At 33.7% G+C, this 27336-nt stretch overlaps 1 protein-coding gene across 3 annotated transcripts in view; it reads left to right on the forward strand.

The window, feature by feature from the left end:
• Positions 1-27336, forward strand: part of LOC148281955 (uncharacterized) — a 375794-nt gene that overhangs the window by 259005 nt on the left and 89453 nt on the right. For all 3 annotated transcript variants that reach the window (XM_088225821.1, XM_088225820.1, XM_088225819.1), the window contains one exon: positions 13297-13717. In XM_088225821.1, coding sequence (XP_088081947.1) covers positions 13402-13717 — 316 coding nt within the window. In that variant the 5' untranslated portion in view covers positions 13297-13401. The remainder of the gene's footprint in view (positions 1-13296; positions 13718-27336) is intronic.

Here is a 27336-nt window from a genome sequence, read left to right on the forward strand (position 1 = left end):
CAATGAACAATAATAAACATGCTTAAGTTATCGCAGTCATAAGGCAACGCGTGTGTAATCTCTAAGTTAACGCTCGTGTCGGTTTGTTTTTTGTTTTCTTCATAAATTAATACAGTTCATTGGCAAAAAATCGGCGTTTACTATAAAAAAAATATACAATATATTGCATTTGAAAAATAGTAAGGAGTATCTAATACAAAAAAGTAAAAATTAAATTACAATTACTATGGCGACTGTTAAATTAAATTTAATTATTTCTTCTTACGTTTTCATTAGATTTGGTCGTTGATAAATCATCCCAATTTATAAAAATAATAAATGGCTCGAGTCAATTTTCCGTAGCTAATGTAGCTACACATTTGATGCCTACTTTATCATTTTTCTTTCCCCGCCTATACATCTTCGTCCGCTTAACGATGACACTAGCGACGTTATGTGAGGAGATATGCTCTTTCCCGTCCTACTGAAGCCAGCATGCAGTAAAGGCTCGCTTCCACCCAGGACCTGGTAATACAAAATTAATTTTTGAAATATGTAAATAATTTATGTCTTGATTGAATTTTGTGTTAATGCTTTTGTAGGAAATTCGACAGTTACAAGATTATATTTTTTAAATCTTGTGTTAAAAACGAAGTATATATCTTCCGTGCGCGGGCAAAAGAGCTTAAGTCAAAAAACACGTTTTTTCAGGAGAACCAACCAAAGTTTTGAGTGTGTCCTTAAATCGAGAAAACAACTGCAAAATCATAAGGATTCAACTGTTTTGAGTATTTTTTTTTTGCATACTTAGAAAATTATCTTTAACATTTTGGGTCTTTTAAATTTCGCATTTAATTTCATTAGTTTCATTTAGACTATTTTATGAAGTCTTTTTTCCCGCGCACGGAAGATATTTAGGTGTAGGCAGAAATGCCAATGTCAATTTTTAACACACGCGTAAATCACAATCTGTCTGTGTCCATGCGGATGAAGAATACAGTTCTGACTGGGAAATAGAACAAGAGCCCTTATTCTTAGAGGTGAGGGTCAGTGCCATTTAAGCTCCTGACGTCACTGCGACCTAAGAAGGTCCATTGTGACGGGACCAGAACCCTGGACGAGTGTGTTAAACTCGATAGCTTTTCTCAGGTTAAAAATCTGAAAAGGGAAATCGAGTGGAGAAAAGTCCGCCTCGTAGTGTATTGGTTGGCGCGTTTGCCTTTGAAGCTTGAGGTCCTGGGTTCGCTTCCTGGGAGGGTCAACATGAAATATTTGTTTATAAGGTGGTTTAACACTGCATATTTCATATTTTACTGTCCCTGGCTCTGGACTAACACCTGAAGCGTAAGACTGATCACCTCTCCTTCCTGTAACAAATTATTCATTTACTTTACCGATGCAGTGCACATGCACCATCTGATTAACTAAATTGTTAGTATTGATTTATGTACGAGTATGTATGTGACAATAAAATAATCCTGAAATTACACATTCCTATGTAGCTTGTCAGGATTAGAAATATATTTTGTATATATACCCCAGTGAGGTCACATTATTATTATTATTATTAAAAATAGTTTGTAAGAAAAAAATATGAATAAATAAAATAAATAAATATTCAAAACGTAATACTTAAATATAAGTAAATACGTACTTTTTGCATTAATAAAGGTAAAATCCGATTTAAAAATTAAAGATATGTTTTGCTGTTTAATTGTTATTTGCACTTGCCGAAAGCTGTCGGAAATTAACTGATGGTATAAATATATTTGGATAATTTATATAGCGCCGTTTTTGTAAAAATCACCTCAAGGGCGCTTATGGTGTACGTATCAATAACGGTATCGAAAAACAAATGTTATGTTGCGAATGGATAGAAAAGGGGAATATCACGTGTTTTTTTTTAATTTTAAAATTAATAAGGGTCTATAAAATAGTGTCGAGATCTAAAAAAAATTGTACTTAATAGTAGCATGAAAAATATATTTTTATTTATAATTTTAAATTCTTCCGAAAACGGTTTCTTTGCATTGGCCACGCCCCTAACACGTCACAATTCGGTTAAATTTTGAACTTTGTTTGAGACTTGTGACCTTTTAAATGTCACGAATAGACATGTTTTTTAGCAATTTTATTTTAAAAGTTATGTATAAAAACATTTCTCCTGGCTATTGATTCATGTTGATTTTTAAAATACAGTTAACTTTTTAAAATCCATTTCCCATATTTTTTATCGGTATTCGTAGTATGTGAAATATCCCTGTTTGCTCATATACGACATTTTTTTTACATGTAATTCGTTTAGCCTATATTTTAAAGATACGTCAGCAGGTGGCAAAGAGAAGATATGAAAGGAAATTATGAAAAAATACGCAATACTTAGGCCAATTAAGAAAAATAAATATTAATTGAATTTGTTTCTTGCAACGGATGCGGCGAGAAACGAATCGCGCCAGTTGCAAGAACTTCTTCAATCGTTCGGATACGACGTTCTTCATTTGTTTGAATCCAAAAATTCAATGCATTTTTAAAAAATTCACTAATTTTGTTCGTGATTTAACGTATTTTTTTACACAGCATTTATGTTTGATAATTTAATAATCACTGATACATTTTCCAGTGTCCACTATGAGTTTCTACTGTGTGAGTAGATTATCTGGAGCCGTATCTGCGCACGTTAAGAAGACGTTCTCGCTTTCTTTATTTTTCTCGCAGCAGCAAATGAGAATTTATCCTCATATTTGTTTGTTTTGGTGATAGTAATCGTCCCTATGTTTTGTTCTGAAATATTGTATCTTGCAATCATTACAAGCGCCTTTGTCTTAAAATACTGCTGGCCATTTTTTTCTGGAACCGTATTTCGTACATTTCTCTGCCATTAAAAGAAAACTGGACCTATAAAAAATAAAATTTATTTTTATCGCTGATTCGAATAAATTGCGTCCTAAAACTAGTAAATTGTGAGGGTAGAACGCTCCTTAGCTAATCTTAAAATCGCATTCTTCATTCGCAGTAGAATCTTTTTTCTAAACGTATGTAGTGTAGATGTCCAATTCGTATTTCTGGGGTTAATGCGCTTGTCTTTTACGTACAAGGCCCCGGATTCGGTTCTTGAAATGATCCACATGAAATCTAATCATTTTGAGTGTGTATTGGACACTTCATCGTTGAACTTATTACAACGAACCATTTTTATATTATAGATACAGTGATATAAATAACCTAACCCCGAACCTCATTCAGAGTAGCTTTACGCGTTAACCACTACGCCGAGAGGCAGATCTTTTTGAACCGTTTTAAGCTTCACATATTTTTCACAAATGTCCTCTCCATAAAAGAGTTCGTTTTTATAACATCGAAACCATCTTAAAGGATCCATTAAAAAGTTTTGTTATGACGATTATTTCACCCTCCGAGGGTAATTTAAAATTAATGTCTTTGGGGGGTAATGGCTATAAAAAAATGACAAAACAATCCGAAGAAGATTAAAATGAATTTTTTGTTTACGTATTTCAATCAAGTTTTACAAAATAATCGGTTCGAACGTTTTTAATAAATCCTTTTTAATGTATCAATTTCGTTTTACCTTCAACAATTTTCAATACGATTTGAATACTGTTTTTGATCGATTTATTTTTTAGGTTTAAACCATAATGTTTTGTAATTACTCGCGATTGTACTGAGCGGGGGTTTATGAATAATTTATTATTATTCCGATGAATTCCAGTTTAAACCGCTACGCCATCCCTCTTCCAATAGAGTGACTCGATGTTCGGAGATATACATCAAAATAACTCATTTCCCATTTGAACGGTCGTATAAACTTGTATCTATCTCACCCTTCAATCCAAACACCTTCTGAAAATGTGTGTAATAAAATGATACTATCGAAGTATCGCATCTTCGCTTAATGCTTTATTTTTTTGGGTAAAAATCAACAACAATGTTCAGATATGTACATATCGGAAACATTATATTTCCATATGCGACTTGTTTATAAATATTTAGCTTCTACGTTTTATAAATGATTACAAAAATTCCATAGTTGGAATAAGACTTTCGATAATTAGTTAGTTGAAGGTGAAAAAAATGTTTACCAATACATATTTCATGGTAACGTTGGTACAAAAATATTTCACAGAATTTCAAAAAAGTAGATTGATATTAAGCGGCGGATATAAATTTTGTACAAAATTTTAATATTCAGTGTAATTTCTTAGAATATGTCCATGTACTTGTAGATTTCTCAAACTGAACGGTTTGGGTAGGTAGGAAGAAATTGCCTTAAGGCAACATGCCCGCCCTTATATGTGTATATATTGTATATGTATATAATGTGTTAAATAACAATAATAAGTATGTAGGTGTTAGAAAAATGTATTAAATTATAAATTTAAAAAAAAAATGTTCTAAAACTGGTTGGTATATTCAATTGTTTTTAGTGATTTTACACAAAATACATGATCAACTGGCTTAAGTAAGCCCTAATAGATTGGCATTTATGAGTTATACTTAATCTAAACATTCTTAAAATCTACTTAAATTAACAAAGTGTATAATTAACAAAAGGTATGTATATAGTATAATCTAGGCGGAAATGGCAAGTGTGACATCGCTATTATTACATTATTATTATTTTACATGACGATAACAAAGTTAGCTCTTCGATTATATGCTTTTTTTAAGCATTCTAAATATAAAATTTATTTCTAAAAAATCATGTTTCGCAACAAACTGTAGCGGAATCATCAATTACATTCATTTTTATATAGCTCGACTAAATTTAATCTATGTATATTTAATATTCGTGCAGCGCCTTTTTTTTCAAATAAAGTTTAGTTTTGCAATAAAATGATTCCAGTCCGTATTACTCGTGTCCGTGTTTAAATCGAACCTGAGGCCATTGTGGATAGCAATTCAGTTTGTTAATCATAAAATTGAGAGGCTGTCGAGCGATTAAAAAAAGTTGGCAAAGCGGGCGTAATATTTGATGGTTTGGGATATAAAAGTTTTCCAATTTAATCCGCTCTATTAGCCGAAAATCGGGGAGTGGAGAAATCTTTTGTGCGTTGAAATGATCCAGGTTTCTGGTTACGCCCAGCCGAAAATCCGCCTGTTAGGATTATTTTTTGCTGAGTTATAAGTTTGTATTTAGTGTGGATAATTTATAGCTGACCAGCTTCCGGTAAGCGGGACCATTAACGGTAGCGAGGTACAAAGGTTCGATAGCCATAATGTGCCGTAACTTCCTGGGAAACGCGCATTTAACGAACCGATGTTTTTCTGTTCAATCCTACTTAGGTTAGAACCCACCTTACAAATATTTCAAATCAATTCCTGCCCTTTTTATTTTTCTTTGAATTCATACTTGTTTTCTACCCTATTTTTTCATTTATTTACGAAAGAGCTCTTCCCTTCTTACTTCATTATTGATTATATAAGTAGGTCATTATTGATTATATAAGTAGAATATGATATACTATCGCCTGGTAACAGAGGACTTCATGGATTTCTATAAAACGCCAATATCACATAAGCATGAAACGCGCCAAAAAGCGAGAGGAAACTTCATAGAAAGAAGAGCCATAAATGCGTATGGAGAGAGGACCAGGGCGTATATACTCCCTCGCATAGTAAAGAGACTCCCGGACGAAATAAAAAATATTGATATGAATAAAAACAAAGTAAAATTGGTTTTAAAAATCTTTTTCTTAAATTCTAAGTTCAGTCTATAAAAAAAAAAAAAAATAAATAAAAAAAAATGGGGAAACCAAACAATTTAAAACAGTGTCAAAAAAAGTGTTTGTTTATTATTTTTTATATATTTCGTTTTCAAAAAAGACTTGATTAACTTGTATTTAATTTTTTTTAAACTTTTATTTTGTTGATATTTTTAAGATTTTTTTTAAAAAATATTTTATGTAAACATTTGTTATATTATGTTACAAAAATGTTTAAAGAGAGAAATCCCTGCAAAAAAACTGCCTCTGCAGTTTGGCGGGAATTTAAAAAAAAAAATTGTTTTGAATTTAAAAAAAAAAAAAAAAAAAAAAAAAAAAAAAAAAAAAAAAGGTATAGTTAACTTTGTGGAATGACATAATCTCTAGTTTATTTCAAATTATTATTTTTATTCAGTCACTTTTATTTGATAAAACGTTACAGCCTTTATATACAAAATAAGGTTTTCACGAACATGTTATTTCTTCATTCGATAGATCAAAAACGCATTTGCGTATCATAAAACCTTTCGAATATTGTTTTTATTTGCGATTTCTTAAAAATTGATTTTATTTCCAAAAAATAAGCAAGAAAAAAAAACAAATCACAAAGAAAAGATGGAGATAAATAATGCCACGTGTAAAACAACCCCTGCTTGATTTGTTCGTTATACTACATAACTTGTTAATTGAAAGTCGGCTACTTAATTAGCTGTTATAATGATTTATAATATTCAATCTATTTCTATTGAGTAATTTTTTATCTCTAAGTTTTGATTAGACAAGTTTCTCTATTAAAGTCTAAATATGAAAACCTTTTATTTCCTAATATAACAACCCCCACCCAATACAGTAGTGACCGCATAATGGGGCTTCAAGTATTGGAATAATATTATTTAAGGCTCTCCCAATTTCCCATAGGGTCGTTATAAGTTTAGACATTTCCTCAGTCTATTTTTTCTTCGATAACTGAAAGTAATCGAAAATGCGCATAAAGTATACCCACACACCCCAGTATTATATCAAACATTTTATATTAAGACCCCTTTGTCCAAAAACCCCTATGATGTTCCGAAATAGATAAAAACCACGATATTTCCATTTATGTTCTTCAAAAATGTATATTATTTTATTCGACTGATGTGAAAATTGTTATAGATTATTCAATTTGTACTATTTCTCTCCGAATGTGTTAAATCAAATAAGATGTACGTTTAAAATATTCATTTTAATTTCATTTAATTATTATATTATGCATAGTAAATGATATTAATTTAATAAACAATTATAGCTGAATTACACGTAGTAAGGTCTTTTAAATTCGAACTAATCTAGAAATAATACTTATTTGTTTCGAATGTTAAAAAACCCACGACAAAACTTGTGTTACAACAATATTTGAAATATACTAATGGACAGAAAATAATGTAATACCCCTTTAAAAAATAATTTTTAAAAACCGAGCTATTAACATTTTGATGTTTTTATTAAAATAAGATCAATGTAGCAATAATTGCAGACAAATCTCATTATTGACGGGCTCCACTGTACGTGGGTAGGATACTAGGTACATATTTGTGTTATTTTTACCCTTAAACGATTAAAGACATTAAAAGTCCGAGCCGTCCAGAAGTTTTTAATGTCTCTTAAATTCACTTAGCCGTTGCCGTTATGACCGGAATTTTCCTTCTCCCCTCTTCCCTGCAACTTCCGCCCTCGGCCACCTTTCCTTACTTCCTCTATTACCCCTGCGGAGGACAATATTCACTACCATCTACCATCGTATACGATTTCCACAAATACACAACCTGCAAGGTTCATACAATTTATCATTTGATATTTTTTGGTGTTTCAGTGTCTACCCACATCAGTTCGTGATTGACTACCGTTCATTCATTTTTCTTTCTCTAATAAATAACGCAGGAGGCGTTTAAAAGTAATTCTAAATGGTTTTCTTCTTTTTCTTGTGGCAGTAATATTCCCCCATTTTCTTCAAAGAGACTTCAGGCATTTTATACTCAAATTTTCAATAGCTCTTTGTGAATTTATTATGAGTGTTTCCGTCCCACACGCACTTTTTATTTTCACCATCTGCATTTTCCGTACATCTGTTTTGTGATTTTTTCCGTGCACGTTTATAAAGCGAGCCATTATATTTTATGGCTCTATCACGTATTTGAAGATTACCGGTTTTACGAGTCCAGGTAGCGCTCTAGGTAAACAAATGTTTAATGCCACTCCAGGCTCGTTATTGTCAGTCGCTTGTTGCTGCTTTAGGGATTTCACTGCCGCCGCCGCATAATGCATGTTTAACGGTAATTAACGCGGTCCCATTTTTATGTTTGACAAAATGGATCTCGCTGTAAAAAGTTGCCGGGTCGCCATGTATCGCACACTCTGCCGCCCTCGGACTTTTGGCGAGATTTATACCCGCCATAAAGACCATTCATTTTTCGACTTTAACGACGCATCGCGGAATATGGTTTTATTGAGATATCATAAACGGAGCAGGCGTGAAATCCCGGATCGGTATCGAGATCGTTTGCCAGATTGAACCATTTTCGCATTAGGTTTTTCTTTAGGTTCGCAGAAAACCAAGACTTCTGCTTGCCGAATACACATTTTCCTGTATTTTCTAGTTAAAACAATTTTTAAAACTTTTTGCCTTATCGCGCGAGCGTATTTAAAGAGAAAATATTATTGTTAGTTAATATTTATAAAACAACAGAATTTTCCCGAAATACATTGTTTCTTTTAGTATTTCGTGTTTTTTTTTCATTTAGTTCATTTTAATTTACTCGTTGTTTTCAATTGGTTTACTTTTGTAACGGCGAAAACCGCGATGAGTAAATACATATTTAAAATATATCTACAAAATACGTATCTTAGCATGATATAAGGTCAGCGAACTCCCCCCTACCGCGACCTTCATTAGGAAAGTAGGAAATCCTTAGGGAGCTCCAACTCTTCAAGTATCGTCATTAAGGGAATATCTTAATATAGCCAATTTACATTTTTTCTCAATTAGTTTTTCCTTTAAATTGCCTTCATGAGTTTTATTGCCCTCAGTTTGTTTTTATTTTCCGGATAAAAAACTTCTCGCATTTATTTCCATTAGTATTGAAATTCCTACCGACACTTATCCCTTCATTATAAACCCGACGCGTCACTTTTGTGGAAAAGTGGTTTTTGCTGATATTTTCTTTCCATGTCTTTAGAACATCCATATTCGTTGCTTACAGTGCCAGTGATAGAAACTCCATTATTCCGCTCTCCGCAGCTTCAACTCTTTCCAATTAGTTTCGACTAAGCGGGATGGAGATAATTCGCAATCTTCCTTAATCTATGTAGATCGGTTTAATTGTGAAATACCACGGCTCTCCATAATGACGTGAAATTGAGAAACCGCTTTTGAGTCCGCAATTTAGATTCTGCTTACTCTGGTCTCATTAATATCTCGAGCGTAATTAACCGCTTGCATAATTGGATATTTTCCTCGCTGCATTTTTTCCTGGGAACGAAGTCCTCCAATCAGCGGAGAATTACAGTCGTCTCCTTGTCTCGGCGTGCACCGATAGTACCCCGTACCCGGTGCAGAGTGCGGGCAGTACTGCGGCTGGATACAGAGGGTAGCGGCTGCGGGGTCGCTAATAGGGTATTTTCATAAACTGGGGATATGATTTTTAATGTATTCAGTATTTAAAGAATATTTTTACGATTCGAACCATATAACTATCAAAATCTGAAACGAATGTTTTCATTTATAATTTCCTATTTAAAGTTTGATAGAAATAAAACGGCCCGTAACTGGCCAAAAGGGTTGATGACGTCACGCGTGACTTATATATCCTCCGTTCACTCAAATCCTATACTGAGATACTGCGACGCGGGCGGTTTGTGGCTTTTTATTTGTTTTTTCTAGTTAAATTTCGTCTTTTCCTTTGTTTTTTTTTTTGTTTTCATTTATAAACATCCATAGCATTATGACTAAAATTGTTTTTTTACAAGGAAAGTCCGATAACTTGCCCAAAATAGATATAATCATGATGGGTATTTTTTTCTCATCCAATACAAACTTTTTAAGTTCGAGTATAGAAATGTAAAGGCCGTAAGGTAAGCAAATATATAATGTTTGCTTCCAGAATGTATTCATTCAAATAGTTGTATTATTTGCATGTACTATAAATATATTGTTTAGCGTACATTTAATGCAAAAGGGAAGTAACGTGACTTTGACACAACATAATCCATAAAATACCATTGCTTGTAAACATCTCTGTTGCTCGACTGCGTGTTAATGCCTTTTTTTATTAAATGTGATTTACTTAATATATCAGCTAGGGTAAATTACGGAGACAGTGCCATAGATTACATTCAAGTAAAACGGACGGGTGATATTTGAATGGTAAAAGGTCGAGTCACACCAGCAGAACTTAAAGTTAGAACCAAATCGTACTCGGTGACGTTGATTTGCGATGAAGTCTAGGAAATAATAGATTCCTGCAAGTGTGAAAACTGTCCAGCATCTCAAGGTCAGTTGCCATTTTGTAAATGCAATAAATTTCACAAATAAATAAGGTAGGTTTTCATACAGCAATTTTTACGTAATTTTATTTTTTATTCATATAGAAAACCAACAGTTCCACAAATTAAACTAAGTAACACTTATACTTATACAGAAATATAATACAAATATAAACAATAACGTTCAAAGAATAAACTATTTTAGTATTGTAGTACCTGTCAAGCTTTATAAGTGCTAATTTCAGTACCTACTGTTAGTAAATGTTTATAGTCTACAGTCTACACCATAAAATATAGTATTTCGTACTGAACAAGACCTACGGAAAAAAGAATAGTGGTTTGTTTTTTTTTAACATCTCGTTTCATAACGTTCAAATGCGTTAAACCACTTTTTCTGCATTTTTTCATTAGGTACTAGGAATGGCGAAAAAAGCTTTATTTTGCGTCTTCACCGTAGTGTTTGTGCACATCGGAATTAAACAGTACTTGTATCTTATAACTAAAGACATTTTATGCGCGTTAATTAGTTAAAACAACCAATTACAACAAAAACAACACGTAGGCTATACAAATTCGTATGAATTTGTTTGAACGGTCAGTCAAATTCGTAACGCGTGACGTCACAAGCCCATACGGCATCCGAATGTTCGTTTTGGCGCCAATTCAAAGTATACGTTTTTAAACCGCTCTGAAAAATTAACGCGTGGACATAAAAAAATAAAAACAGTACAGTTACCATCGTAATTTTTTTTTCAATTTTTTTGCAAAATAAAAAAAAAACGTGAAAATACCCTATTGGGTGACATTAGAGTCCCAGTAGAAATCTCGCGCGTTGAGCGGAATCACCAGGCTACGCAATACGTATGCACCAGTTACACGTAGCGGCCATTCGTGACATTCACAAGACGAGGGGGTGCCTGTTTTACCGAATTCCCGCATATTTGTTTCGCCATTTCCACTTGTTAACAATGCGCCATATCTCAAGAGATGTATTTATTTTACAGATGTTTTCATGTTTTTTTTTTTTTTTTAATATTTACAAAGCAGTCTTAAATTAAAGTCCTTCTGAGTTGCATACATACAACTCGTCAGTAGGTTTTTATAAATTATATAGATTATTCACACTTAACCTACATTAACAAAATGTTTACTTGAAAAACATTACATATTACATTATCAAAAATTAAAAACTATTACTAATACAAAAAACTTTTTTCTATTAACCATAATTTGAGCTAACGTCTCACTCCTGTATTTAACTCAGTATTTTTAATATTGTTTGGTAACAATCGGGTTGTGGTCCTGTGGCTAGTGTCTCGGACTCACGGACCAAAGGTCCGTGGTTCGAATCCCACTCTACCCCAACTCGATTCTATTTTTCTAATAGTGAGTTATTTACAACTCGTTGAAAATGGCCCTCAAAATGAAATATTTGGGTAAACCATAAGAACGCAAATATTTCTTTTAAAAAAACCATGGTTAATATTTTAGGTATACTGTATTGCAGTGGTCTTTTGCCATATTTATTGCAATATCTAGGGAACAGCTAGCCCTTCCATACTAGTAAACCTGGTGTTGTAATCATGAACCAACTTGTATTTATACTCGGAGTGCGACGCATGCTGACAAATTAATTTGTACCAAAGTAGAGCCCTAACAGATAATTTATTTACAGATTTATACATCAATGATATTGAAATATTATGTCTCTGGCGGCATACATCTTTATGTAGTTGCAATTAGATCATAGAATTTTGCAAAGTTTGAATAAAATTAATATTAGTTTCACCTGATAACTCCCAGGAAGTTATAGCGTATCGTTAAATTGATTCAGAGACACATAAATAAATCATTCGTAAAGTATTAACAGGGACTTAATATTTTAATGTATACATTCTATTACTTATTGCTCTTAATCGCTTACACAATTTTCTAATATGTACATCCCTATTAAAATTACAATCTATAATTAAACCCAAATAAACCTTGATATTTTTTGTCATTATAAATTTTCTTTGGTCGTTCCTGGATGAATTTTTATATATTTAAAACGCTCAATGTTTTAAAATACGTGTTATTATTTTAGCATTATTTTATACGCAACTCCATGATGACACAATTATTAATTCTCATGTCCCGACTTGCTAAAATATTTAAATTAAAATCATCATTTTATCGTTTCTTTTGTTTCTGTTTTAGATTTTTTTATATGTTTAAGAGTCAGTCCAATTAGTGTAATCATTAGTTTATATTATTTTTATATTCACAACCTGAAACATATATTTAATAGAATTACCCCTATTGTACTTATGAGGTATTCGTGTCCTTAGTCTTTAAAAAATATCTTATTTTTTATTATTAAAGTTGTTGGATATTCCAAATTAAAAAAATATGAAAACTGTTTAGTAAATTTATTTATTTATTTGACGGACTTGTGCAGTCCATTCTAACGATGGTATATACAATTTCTTATAATAGATACAGACACTAATAAAATAAAATACAACTAAATAAAATTAAAGCTAGGACAAAAAAAAATACTACCTCAAGACAAGATCTGGTCTTTCTTAGTGAATTTTTAAAACTATAAAGACTTACACAGATTAAAAAAAAAATAGACACATAATGATGTGGTCACTACTCTCATTAATAATGCACGTTCTATACATTACATAGATGCCCAAACGCATAAAAAATTGTGTTTGGTTTTGTGACACTATATCAAACATGAAGTTAGCGGCAAAAAAACGGACCGTACTCGGGTCGAGATTAGCCAAATCAATATTAAATGCCAATCATATCAAATTCTGTATTTAAATATAAGTCATATTGCATAGGTATGAAAAAATTTATTGTAATACGTTTTTTAAAAAATATTTTTACAATTCTTTTCTGTGCGTTTTTATTCTCAGTAAAATATTTTAAAAACAATCATTTAAATTCATAACAAATGTGTTATGAGGTAATTTTGGAGGTATCCAAAAAATTTGGTCATACTCATAATATTTTTCTGTTTCCTTTGTATGCTTTCACCGAAGGCCACTAGAAATAAAGCGAGCAATTTCTTTGATTCCAGAGTTTGGAAGACCGCGAGAAGCGGCACGGCGCGTGTAAGGAGCAGTTAGCACGCAAACAACGCTACCTGCGGCGGCGCGTGGAACAGCTAGGCGGGCGGCAGCTCATGGAGCAGCTAGGCGGGCGGCCGCTTGCGGAGCAGCTGGGCGGGCGGCAGCTCGCCGAGCAGCTTAGCGGACGGCCGCTGGCGGAGCAGCTCGGCCGACCGTTGGAGCGCTGCGCCTACGAGCAGCTGGACCAATTGGAGCAGCTGCACCAGCTGCGCCAGATGCGCCAGCTGGACCAGCTCGAGCAGCTGGACCAGATGGACCACATGACGCAGCGTCGCTCCGTGTCCGAGTGCTCCTCCGCGTCCGCCTCCAGCGGCTCCGTGAGTCGCTACGAGTTACCGGATAGCGAACCGGCTTCCATCTCCGAGTCCGGTGAGTGCCTTCAATATCTCACTTCGTTCTTCGTCGTTATTTTCAAAATATTCGTTCGTACGATGATAATGAGTACATTTTATCGTAACATATACGAGATGTGATAAAAAAAAAGGTGAACATCAACTGCTGACGCTCCATTAGTTTTAAGTGATAAGTCTGATAGCTTGATCTGTTGAGACAGTCAGTGTCAAGTTTGAACAAGTGGTGGCTTGTCGGTCGACTTCCAGAACCATCATGGATTTTGGCATAAATGGCTCCCCTGCATCCAAAAAAGATTATAGACCCATCTCCATTTTGCCTATCTTTTCCAAAGTTATTGAACGAATAGCTTACAAACAAATTAACTGTTATCTGACACTTCATAATCAACTTGATCCTCTGCAATCTGGTTTTCGGGCTGGACACAGCACTACTACCGTCTTAGTTAAAATAACTGACGACATTAGACAAGCAATGAATGATAAACGTCTAACGCTTTTGGTCCTACTTGATTTTAGTAGTGCTTTTAATTCTGTTGATTTTGACCTGCTTCTCGCTAGACTTAAGTCCTTAAATCTATCTTCATCCGTGATAAATTGGTTTTCAACATATTTACGTGGCCGTCGTCAATGCGTTAAAATGGCAGATGTCTTTTCAGATTGGATTGATCTTACCGCCGGTGTGCCACAAGGGGGGGTACTTTCTCCACTTTTATTTTCCCTTTTTATCAATCCAATAACAAAAAACCTCCCCTGTTCGTACCATTTATATGCCGATGATTTGCAATTGTATATTCATTTCGAGCCTGTCGACATTGTTGAAACACATAGAGTAATGTCACTTGCACTCGACCATATCTCTTTATGGACAAAAAAACATGGACTTCTCATAAATCCAACAAAAACCCAAATTGTACTTGTTGGTAGTAAACAAATGTATTCAAAAGTGAATTTTTCCACACTTCCTCTTTTCAAAATAGATGGTACAGAAATTCCATTCATGACTTCAGTCAAAAACTTAGGTATTATCATTCATAAGCATTTAGAGTGGCACGATCAGGTTAACGAAGTTAGTCGTAAACTTTATAGCAGTTTGCACTCACTTAAAAGATTACAGAATTTCTTGCCAATTAATGTTAAGCAAACATTAGTCCAGAGCTTACTTCTTCCACTCCTTGACTACGCGGATGTATGTTATCCAGATGCTAACTCTGAATTGCTTGATAAGTTAGAACGATTGCAGAATATTTGTATTCGTTATATCTTTAATCTTCGCAAATTTGACCACATAACCGAGTATCGCACGCAACTACACTGGCTCAGTATCAGGCATAGAAGAAACATTCACATTCTATCACTTCTTCACAATATTTTAAATAATCCCACTTCGCCTGTTTATCTGAGAGAGCTCATCCAACCTCTTTCACAACACGGACTATCTCTTCGTTCTAGTAACGAGAGAACTCTTTTAATACCCCGTCATCGCTCTAATTTTTTTGCCTCCTCTTTCACAGTAGTAGCCGCTCGATTGTGGAATAATCTACCCACTAATGTTAAAGACGCCCCTTCTTTATTTACATTTAAGTCAAGATTGAAATGTCACTATCTAAATATTTAAATTGTTCCTTTATCCTTCTTCTATCCTTCCCATCCCCTCTCCTCTCTTCATAGTAAAGTGTTATTTTTTTTTTTATACATTTATTTATTTTTGTTAATCTTTGCTTTTAATTTTTGTATAAAATTGTAAGATTCAATATGTCCATATATTTATAATTTTCTGAAACTGAACGGTTTGGGTAGGTAGGAAGAAATTGCCTTAAGGCAATATGCCCGCCCTTATATGTATATTTATTGTATATGTATATAAAGTGTCAATAAATAAATAAATAAATAAATAGATTTTGAACAACGCTAACATTGAGTTTGGTTTTTATTTGATGTTGGTTGGAAGAAATTGCCATTTGGAAATAACCCCTCCAATGCACAATTTAAATTATGTACACAAAGTTAAATAAATGAAAAATAAAAAAGTGCCAAGCAAACTCTTTAAATGTTAAATAAATATATGGTGATAGTGTATGAGCGATTTGCGAAAGCGGAAATGAATCGGTTGAAGACTAGTAACGATCGGGACGTCCTTCGACCTCGAAAACAGATGAAAACGTGCAAAAAGTGAGAAGAATATTTTGTTCAAATAGGCGACTGACTATTCGAGAGCTTTGAACATCGCGTACGTGTCTTTGCAAAGCATTTTAACCAATAATTTCCAAACGAGACTAGTTATTGCGATATTCGACAAATTTTGCCGAAAGTGTGGGGCCAAAAAATAAAGGTACCTGTCTGTCCACATCCACCTTACACTTCGGATTTAGCACCACCCAACTTCTGGCTCTTCCAGGGGCTACGGCCAGACCTTTCCGAAAGAAGCCTTTTAGAAACGTTTCCAATCATGGAACCAACGCTGATATAAGTGAATCGCTAGCCGGGGAGAGTACTGTTATTAATAAAATTAATCACCTTATGTTTTGATCAGCCTGTCTATTTTAAGTCAAATTAAAATTTTATCGAAATGGATCCTGCAATGAAGATAACCACCGGAAACGAATTCACTGGACCTGGAACAGAAAACATTCGTTCAATCATCGGGAAAGCATTTTACCATAGAGTTGCTAGTAAATTAATGTTCCGCAATGTGGTTGTCTTTGCACGAATGCGTATCACGCCTCCTGATTTTTTCTTGTCTCAGGTATAACGAAATTTTCCCCTTATCATGATACGCGTTTATCTAGACTGTGTTTACTATATAGCGTACACCGTTTCTTTTGTTCGGTGTTTTTTTATCTAGAAAATATTTCCGGTTTCTTACACGCTTTGTGGAATGTTTTTCACCGAAAGTTCTCCTTATCACGCCGACTGATAAGCCGTCGAATGAGATTTTCTGGTTTACAATATACGATATTTCGATCATAATTTTTGTCATGTTTTTTCGGGAAAGATTACACGGATTTGAGTGCCATCCGAACGGGGTTTACCCGAATAGACCGAGCTGCAGAGAGAAAAGTGAGGTTTTCTTTGAGGTTGTGATTTTATGTGTGCTGCATGTTCGGATACGCTAAGAATAACGCACTTCCCTTTGGCACCATTATATATTTATGAATTCTGTGTTGACTCCAATCAGGGCACGAGTGCCGTTTACATGATAGTTAGCAGAAGGAGAAGGAGCCGCCATGTTCCTCGCTCCACGTGTATGCGCCATTGCGCCACCCGTCACCCTGTTTATTAATCCACGACCCCGGGCACGAGTTCCGTCCCCGGCAGCAACAAAAGACTGAACTGGTTGGCTCTGCCCTTTACGCTGTGGGTATTTTACCCAGATTACCCCCATTAATTATTATATAGTTCGCGTGTTTCTGAAGCGAGTATTTTCACACACGTCTTTTGTTTATCTTACCCTCACCCACCCGCTCTCTTAGCTCGTGTTAATTAACCGTATCGGGATTTCGAAACTCTTCGATAAGTTTAACTACGATCATAATAGCGCAAAAAACTCCCTGTCTCCTGATTACAGGTAATATCTACAGTCATCAGACACATTATTAAATTCTTACAATGTAAGCTTGCTGGTTGAACTTTGAAACGTATGTTTTGTGTGTATTATTATGAATTATTTGTGTTCTCTGCGGGGCCGAAGAAGGCCATAAGGATTATTGGTAGATTTGATAAATCCCTCGAAAAGGAGTTGTGCTGTTTTCCCTTAATATACTTAGAATTGAACGTAGTTGTGCAGAACGCAGGCAGCCATAGGAAAGTGAAACTGAGATAATAGCGCTTTTATGATAACAGTAAATAATAAAATCTTCACAACAGTTGGAATGTTTTTGACAAATTATAAAAAAATGAATACATTAGTTTTTTTTAAATATTAAAAACAAAAATCTAACTAAGTATTTGACCACTTTTAATGATATTTAAAGTACCGTAAGATTTTTCTAGTTTTGTGGATGTTTTCTGCAAATTGAAAAATGCCGTTTTTGTGATCGACAATGCCATTTTGGTGATCGACACTATTTTCAGAAGGTGATTATTACAGTTTTTTGTATAAAAGGTGTCTGACTGTTTTTAGCAGACCATAGAATTGACCTTACTGCACCCGGTAACACCAAAATCTAATTTTTTCATAATTGTGGACTGGCCTGCTTTCTGCATAACTACATTCAATTGCTTTGTACAATGTATGGGACCATTTATTTTTTACATTTTTTGAATTGGTAACCTAAAAAAATATAGTTAAAATACAAAAGAGTAAATAAAAACTGAAAATTGTAGGGTTCCATCGAAAATTTTATCGAAATCCGGTACTTGAGTTGCGCATCTTCGATTATTTTATTCCTGTCATCCTCATTAAGGCTCTGAAATACTTTCATTGTTCGGCGGATGGAGTGACACGATCGCTTCATTTATCTCTTTACGGTGGCATTTTCTTCATCATCCCCGTAACTCGGTTGTTAGTAAGCGAGTAATATGAAAGTCGAAGCGGGGAGAGTATTGTGAACATTTTCTCTCGAGCAAAACAACCACCCCTCTCGTTCGCGTCGCTGTCGTGTGCCATTGCGTTCGTTAGTCGTTACGTCGTTTATGAATAACAGGCGGATTATGTGTGGCAGAAAAACTGCGATGCCTTGTCGCGATACAGCTTTCATTAGCCCGGCGAGGGGAGGTTCTAGTGTACAAGGATGGGGAATTGACAGAGAGAACAGACGCGAGAAGCGTACCGGTGCACAGTGGTCCCGCACTCTTAGGAAGGCGGTTAAATAGAAAATCTTCTAATTATTGATTGCGACTGAAGCCCTTTATTTCTTTGTTTATTCATATTTTTTCTCTTACAAAATATAATTAAAATAATGCGACCTTACTGGGGTTACCCGTGCCGAGGACACTAAACAGTATACTTTTTAAAAAATATTTTTACATTTGAGAATAAACAAAAAAGACCAACTTAATGAAAAGCGATAATTAACAAAATCTTCAGACAGTTTTAAACATTACGTATTTATCAACAATATTTTGAGTTTGTCCAAATTTTTGTAGACAAGGACTGGATTCAACTCCCTGGGGAGCTGTTTATATTAACATATTACAACAGAGATGAAGAACATTTAAGATAAGGTAATATAGAAGTCTAGGCATCTACAGGGCTTATGACCTGTCAATGGCTGGTTTAAGTGGCGACTTTACTATGTATTTATGTACATCTTTATTATTTATATTACAAAACGCACAATATAAGAACAAAAACCTAACATAAGCTATACACTTGTGGAGCGGTTGATTCAATATTGGTTTGGGCGAATGAGACAATCCATTTTACTTCTATCTAGCTCCACTATCCATTTTTTTATAGCCTTTTTGATTATTTTCTCTTCCTTCTTTTTCTTTTTTCATCATCATTTCCTTATCCGCACCCGGTGGTACTGCATCACGCTTACACATTTCGCTTCTAGGCTTCGATTACAAACGCTATCTTTATCGGTACATATCGAGGCGATATAAAGTAAAATCGATGTTTTAGTACAAAAGTGTGTATATTTGTATAAAAAATTAATGTTTCTACGTCGGTAACTTGTAATGAGGAAGTTCAGTGCTACGGAAAAAGCAAACTGTATTATGTAAAAATGAATATTATTTAGCTTTGTTGGAAGTATTTGGATAAGAAGAGGAGAACGAAAGTGGACCTTTCTTTAATATAAAGTGATGCACTGTGTTGTTCAGGTGGTACACTCGAGGAGGAAAACTATTGCGCAGTATTTTTTATTTATTAGTTTTGATTACGATTTTTCACTTCCGCTAACAACGATGAATCTAAAAACTATCCTTTTCATTATTTATCCCTTTCCACGCCTAATAATACATATGGCATTGCATTGGTACATCAACCGCAGCGTATCTCAATCATTTACGCTTCAGGTGCCAGTACAGGGGCTGTTTTTATTTATTTATTCTTTCTTTCACAATTTTTTTAATTATTTTTTTTCATCTTCCATACTGGGGTGTCCCGTCTCGAGGGAAACAATTTACTTCATTTTGAGATATGCCTCATTTACTTATAAGTAGTTCATTACACATTTTTTGGGACATAAGTCCCAACTCCATGGTACTAAAAGTCCTGTTTTGAATTGGGATGAGTCATTAGTTGACACAGATCTACGAGTATATCATCACAAATATTATATTGGGTCAGAAATATAATAATATGAAAAAAAAAATATATGGTTCGTCAGTATGGTAAATAGCAAACTCAAACATTCGGAAAATCATTAAGGAGTGTCCCACTCAAATCCCTCTCACTAAGGAAAATCCAGTCCTTAACTTCTTTTTTGAAAATAGTTTTTGTCTTTAAGAGTTTAATATGCTCTTACAAAATATAAAATACTCTCTGTGCGATAAAGAAGAGATTTCTCTGAGCAACAGTTGTACGGGTTGCAGCCATGACATAATTCGACTATTATTTATCATCACCACTCCCCATCCACACCTAATGGTGCATAGGGCACTGCATTGGTATACCAATTGCAGCGTCTCTTTATCATTTTTTTGTTACGTTAAGCTAAGATGATCAGTCTTACGATTCAGGTACCAGTTCAGGGACTATGAATTATTTTAGTGTGAAAACACCCTATTAAATAATTATTTCATATTAACCCTGTCGGGAATCGAACCCGAGACCTCTTCCATGGTAGACAAAATGCGCTGACTATTACACCAAATATTATTATTATATAAAATAATATTATTTCCCTAAAAGTGTACTTGTATAAAAGTCTTATTACATACCTAGAATTGTGTAAAAGTCGTTAGTGTATAAACTCATTTTAAATTAATATTTCATGTTAACCATATAAGGAATCAAACCCGAGACCTTTTGCACTGTAGGCAAACGCGCTGACCTTTTTTTAAAAAAATATTTTTATAATTGCAAATTATTTGTACCTTGCTTTTGTTATATGCAAGGTATTATCGAATATATTTATCTTGAAATTATATTCAGTTGACTTTAACTTATTTCACCGTAGATAAAAATAATAAAAATAAAAGCAGAATCAGAATAAATAAAAAAACAGCTGAAATATTAAATTATCAAATGATACAAAATAGTCGTAAAGGTTGGACAAAAAAAAAACAAAAGTCCTAAATATCACCATTAAATAACTTAGCCTACTTGATCGTCCCTGTAATGAATCTAACAATCTCTCATCGTGTATTATTACAGTTCAGAAGCTTTGCTAGGTTATTTGTCGCAGCAATCAGAGTGTTTAGTTTGCATTCAAACTCCCATCTCGGCCTATCGAACATTGGGCAGTATAGCGCTGACCATTGCACCACGAGGCGGAACCCAAGAATTATAAAGGATGAATAATAATCGTCTATGACGTCACAATTCAGATATCGCCTTTTAGGCACTGTGAATTACTGTGAGACCACTGTGCGATGCGCGAGTATCTTTATTAAAGGATGGCCGCGAGACAAATTTTTTCTTTTATGAAAAAAATAGGTCGTCATGAAAATGTACGCGCGACCTTATCAACCGAGAACATCCCCCTAGGCCCTTCGGTGGATTCGCTGATTATGGAAACTTTTTCAATTTCCTAATGGTATTAGATTTGGCCATACCCGAGTATCAGGGGCGAATCGCCCAAATAACCGATTATGCACAGCTTACAATTATATTGGACTTTCGATAATAATGTTCCATAGTAACTATGTTTATATAAATATCCCCATCGAAGACATTCTCGTCCCCACTGAAGAAGGATTGCTGGTTAGATGGACGGAACAGTGGAACATTAGTAATCTCAACAAAGAGAAACACCACGCTCTGATTCAACCAGCTATACCACGGAGTCGTTAGTTCAAAAAGGTTATACTCAGCAAACAAGAAACGTCTACCATTTGCCGAATGCGATCGGGGCATTGTTGTATGAGATTCCACCTGGCAAGGCTAAAGGTATTAGACTCCCCAATGTGGGTGTACCTTTTAGGTAAGGAGGATATCAACTACATATTCCTCTTCTGACCGATCAATTATGGATTCCCTTCCTTTCTTTCTGAAATATCCAATTACTCCCACCTTCCTAGTAACATGCGAACCCTTCTTTACTCTCCTAAACTTCTTATATTCAAAATATTATTAGAATTTCTCAAAATCAACTAAATTCGTCTGTTGTCCTCTTTATCTCACTTTCGTAAGTTATATATATATATATATATATATATTTAAATTAACATTATACTGACAAATAAGGTGACATGCCAACAAATTATTTTAAAAAAATAACGTTTTATGATGATAACTTTTAATGTAACATAAAGTACTAATATTACTACTACCATTACGCCATTTTCCCGTAGAGAGTTTATTTTAACATGCATTCCTAGTTTCTTCCACATTCATACATACCTTCGCTTGTGTCTGCTTTTGACATGACCAAATTTGAGATTTTAGTTTATCTGATCATACCATGTCTTCTTTGGTCGTCCTCATTCTACGTTACTTTCATTCTCACAATATATATCTGTTTTACTATTCTTTCGTCATCCATTGATTCTACATACTTATATATCTTAATATATCAGTGTATACAAGTGTAAAAACTGCTTTCAATTTTTATTTGTATGAATGAATTATTATTTTCTGTTTTTCGTTTTATTTATTTATGGGAATTTTTAAGGACATATTTATACGTAGAAAATTATTATAAAGAAAAGTAGAACGACACAATGGTATATAGTTGACTTTGTGGGAGTGGAAGCGGGAGAGAGGTGTTTATAATCGAATTTGATTCAGTGATCGTTTGAAAGAAGACAACTTGTTATTAAAGAAATCAAGACTGGTATGGTTATTTTTTGTGGTTAAATTTACTTTTAAACGCTCAGATTTACGATTTCTTTTAACATTGTGCTAGGACAAATACTTAAAATGTTATTTAAATAAATAAAAAAGCATTATAAAAATAATCATTAAGATTTTACGCTTCTCCTGGTGTTTTGCTCTATTTTGTTTGTGTCTTATTTGGAATTTATTTATTTTTTCATTTGACTCTTGGGTGGACGTGAAATATTGGTTTTAAAGGCGGTTATACACAGCAATGTTTCATTGTTACTGGCCTGGTACCTGAAGCGTAAGACTGATCATCTCACCTTTCATTTAATAAAAAACATTCATTTGCCCTGTAATTTGAATCCCATTTGCTCTGCCCTTTGCATCACGGGATGCAGATAGAGAAAAGATGATGATGATGTATGAGCGTCTATATTTATGTGGCATAAATAAACACATCAGTTCGATTTGAATACATAGCCATTTATAATGCCGAAGTTTAGTGCTTTGGGAAATTGTATGTTAAAAATGTTTTCTTACACGCGGTAAAAATTAGGGCATTTGTACAGCGTAATTCCTCTAATATTTATGAAAAAACAATATAATCGAACTTCATCAAATGACGTCGCAAGTTCTTCGTAATCAACCAATGATTGATTGTTGTGATAAATTTCCGGTTTCCGGGAAACCAACCCGCCAACCAGGATAACTCACCAAAGAGAACTAGTGACGTCCCGCGCGGAGTTATAAAAAAACCAAAACGATGATAATACGATACATAAAAATAAAATAAAAATTGGTTGTACAAATAAAAAAATTACAAAAAAAAAACCGCTGAACTTCCTCATAAAGTAATATTAGTTCCAATATAATTTTATAAATGATGTTGGCAATCGAGATATTGCTATTTCTCGGAATGTTTTAAATCTAGAAATTTCTAATCGGATTTATTTAAAAGGGCAATCTCTCCTGATGGCCCATTATCTCTCGTCATTACTCTCAACCTTTTCTCTTTTATATTTTTTTTATTCAAATCTTTGTATAGATCTAGTTGACTGCTTCGTTTTTACCCTTGTAAGTTCCAAGGTAAATTGTTTCGAGCTATCATTTTTTGTTATCCGTTCTGAATCTGTACTTCGACTGGTTAAGAAAATGGAGTCAAGTTATAATAAATACACTGGGATAATCGTGTCTTCAAATATTTCATCCGGCATAATTTTATGGTCAAATTGAAACAACTTAGCGAAATAACAGCTAAAAGGATTTACAATGCTAATGTTAATGGATGCATAAAACGAGGAAGACCTAGAAACACAGCATGACCAAATGTATTAAGTACTTGTAGACATGTCAAAAGTCGGAATAATCGTCGTGCGTTCATGAGAAGATACATGAATGAAGAGCAAGCGAGGTCTGTACTCAAACACATACTTAAGTGGCGTTCTATACTCTATGCCTACTACCCCCACGGGGAAACGGCGTGATAGTTCACATTTAAATCATAACGATTCGTTAAGATTCGAATAAAATCGGTCCTTGATGTTCTGGTTTCATCGATTTTGGTTTTCCTTGAATAATTTCCGAATAATATAAAGGCCGGTTTATTATTTTAAAGCCGGCTTTTGTTCTGCTTATTTTACATTTTTTCCGGTGAAATTACTCTCCGTTTGGTTGTCCCTTTCTATTATTGTATTAAAACGACCTTTGTAAACCTTCGAATATGTTACTTTATTATTTAATAATGTGGATATAAAAAAATCTCGGTTCTGACGAATATTTTCATAAACTTACAATGCTCTCATCCGTTTCTGTCAAAAGAAAAATTGACGATTTGTTTTTTTAAATATTAATATTATGTAGTTATGTGTATTTTTTTATAGTTTTTATTCTTGAAAATACAAATGTTATTACAATATTATTTTACATTATTAAACATTAAATAAATCATCCTTCTTAGGATGGATTGCCTTAATATAAAAAAAAATAAACATTAAATATTGAACAATATTCTTTGCGATGAACTATCAACTAATAGTTTGTTATCGGATGCTTAGACATTAGTGATAATTAAAATTCTAATAAAATAGTACATACATAATGTACATTAGAGTGGGCCGATAATGTATGAAGTTTTTTTTATTGTTTTAGACATCAAAGTGAAAAGAGTCTAAAAAGTTGCATTTTGGATCACATTGAACGTAAAAAATATTTAAAAAAATATTCCATACTATTTTTGGCCCTCAACCGAGGTTTAAAGTGTATAACTGTCTAAACATTTTGTTAATTATCTATATTGATCAAATTATTATTTTGTTCGTAAAGATATAACTTAATCACATTACAAAGTCAAACACGTTTTAAAATTACCGACATGCAAACAATTTACACTCCGAGGAACTGATTTCGTTGGCTAATATTGACGAAAACAATGCTACCCATCTATTACAAAACAAAGTGCAACTCACGCCCTTAGATGCTTAATAAATAAGGATCAATGCACATTATAAAATTTAGTTGGACTGATTTTCTTACTTTAATACGAAAGTACAGCCGGTTTAGCGCAAAAAATGGACTTTTTCGAAATCTTTAAGCTCTGGTTGAGAGCCAAAAGTAGTATCAAATATTTTTTTACACATTTTTTACATTCCGAGTGATCCAAAAGGCAACTTTTTAGACTCTTTTCACTTCGGAATTCAGAAAAAAAAGTATCGGCCCACCCTAATGTACATGCATAACATAATGAACATGCATTTGATTTTGATGCTTTAAAAATAAAAATATCCATCTCCCCCTCGCAAAAACTCTCCGCCCTAGAGTATGTGGATGATGCAGTTATAATTGACGACTCGGTCGGGGGTCTTCAGGTCACTGTATAAGCTAAATAGGTACTCCGCATCTATGGGTTTAAAAATCAATATTGCAAAAACCCATGTACTGTGTAACACTTCGTGTCTTGATGCTCAAAGTCCCTCTCCTGAGAGCCTAACGCAGGCTTGCCTACTTTACAAGGCGTCGGGTTCTTGACGTCCTGGACGTCCACGGTTGACTGTTCGTTGGCAGTTTATGTCAGAACTTCGGGACGAGAACGTGATTTGGGCGGACACACAGGAGCTAGCAGTCGATAGATATGCATGGAGGCTCTTTGTGGACACCATATGCTCCAACTAGGGAGCGGACATGGAATGATGATGAAAAAAAACAGTTAAAACAAGATTAAATAATTAGACAGTATAAAAATGCTAACACAATTAAATTAAAGAATAAACATATATTATATATAATGGTTTTTATGCTTTCTTAGTGGGCGCTTATAAATGCAACTAAAATAAGATTAAAAATTAAACTAAACAAATCAAAAATTTAAATTTAAATGCACAAAAAATATTAAAATTAAAAGTACGTAAAAAAAAGAGTGTTCAGTTTTTAAAAATTAAATTATACATACGAAATATGAAAATATCGCATTTTTTAAATAAATATTGTACATAAATAATAAATCAGTATAGAAACATAATAAAAACCATAATTTTATTTTTACTTATAAGATGTTGCTCAAAAATCTCCCCAGTTTTATTATATGTTCCAAAAATTTATCTTATATTAGGGGGAGGGGAACTAACAACTATAATTGGTATAATTGTCTTAATTTGTTATTATAGTTATTGTTTTTTTTTTAAATCTCAAATGAATGTAGAATTACTCTTTCACATAGAATACGCTGGATGATTAATTTAATTTACTACCACAGTACCAATATCCCAACTGACTATATGTACAATTGAAATATTAAGAACTAATTACCATAATACGATAGCATTTATATCTTCAATAAGAAAAATACTTCTAACGCTTTTTAACAGTATAAAATACCAAGTTGTTTTCAATTATATTTTCCAATCACCCGGGTGTGCTTCAAAGTTTTCCCTTTAAAAATTTAGCTTCGGACTATCTCGAGTATAAATTTGTTTCTGTAATACTTCCGTCGGCTTATCTCGGCCTCACGCCATGGCAAGATGGCGTCCATATCTCGACTGTTTATCAGCTGAGAAAATTCGGCGTCTCTCGTTATACGTGCTCTTCCGGTCAGCGGGCAATTGTTGCAATCTCAGAGAGGGGTACTCGGCAGCCTTTGCTATTATACTACTACACAAATACGATATATGTCTCTACAAGCTCGGTCCATATGTTCAAGGTTCTCTGGATTCAGGGGTTGCAGTGACGTCATGAGGCTAACTAGCATCGGTGCCATAGTACGCGGAACAAAAATAAATTCTAGAAGCATATTTTTTCATGGATAGGAAATAGTCCCTTGCAACAAAGAAAAAATCCTAATCAGTGAAAAAGTTGTTTGTTATGATAATTCCGCAACAAAAAAAAAAATTTACTGACATGTTAGTAGAAAAACTCAATCTATTAAATCAAAAAATATTTAAATATAAGTTTTATCATTATACAGAATCTGCCTTAGTCTTTACTCTGGTCTATTATGATTGAAGTCCTAGATTTGCTAAAGGCCGTCGGCGGCGTTTACTGTGCTTTGTTAACCCTTATCTCGGAAGAACGAAAAAATATTATTTTATACATTTTATAGTTAAGAAGGCTTCAGAATCCAAAGTATTTTTTTGTTTTTGTTTTAATCAATATTTATTATGAATGTAATAATGTATGCAATAAGCAAGATTTTTTTACTGGACGATATTTTATCGACCTTTATTACTTTAAAGATGTAAAAAAAAAGTGATGTTTCCCCATTGAGCTCTTAA

This window comes from Micrasema longulum, unplaced genomic scaffold, assembly GCF_059751315.1.
Source record: "Micrasema longulum isolate JH-2025_06_02 unplaced genomic scaffold, ASM5975131v1 h1tg000389l, whole genome shotgun sequence".
NCBI lineage: Eukaryota > Metazoa > Arthropoda > Insecta > Trichoptera > Brachycentridae > Micrasema > Micrasema longulum.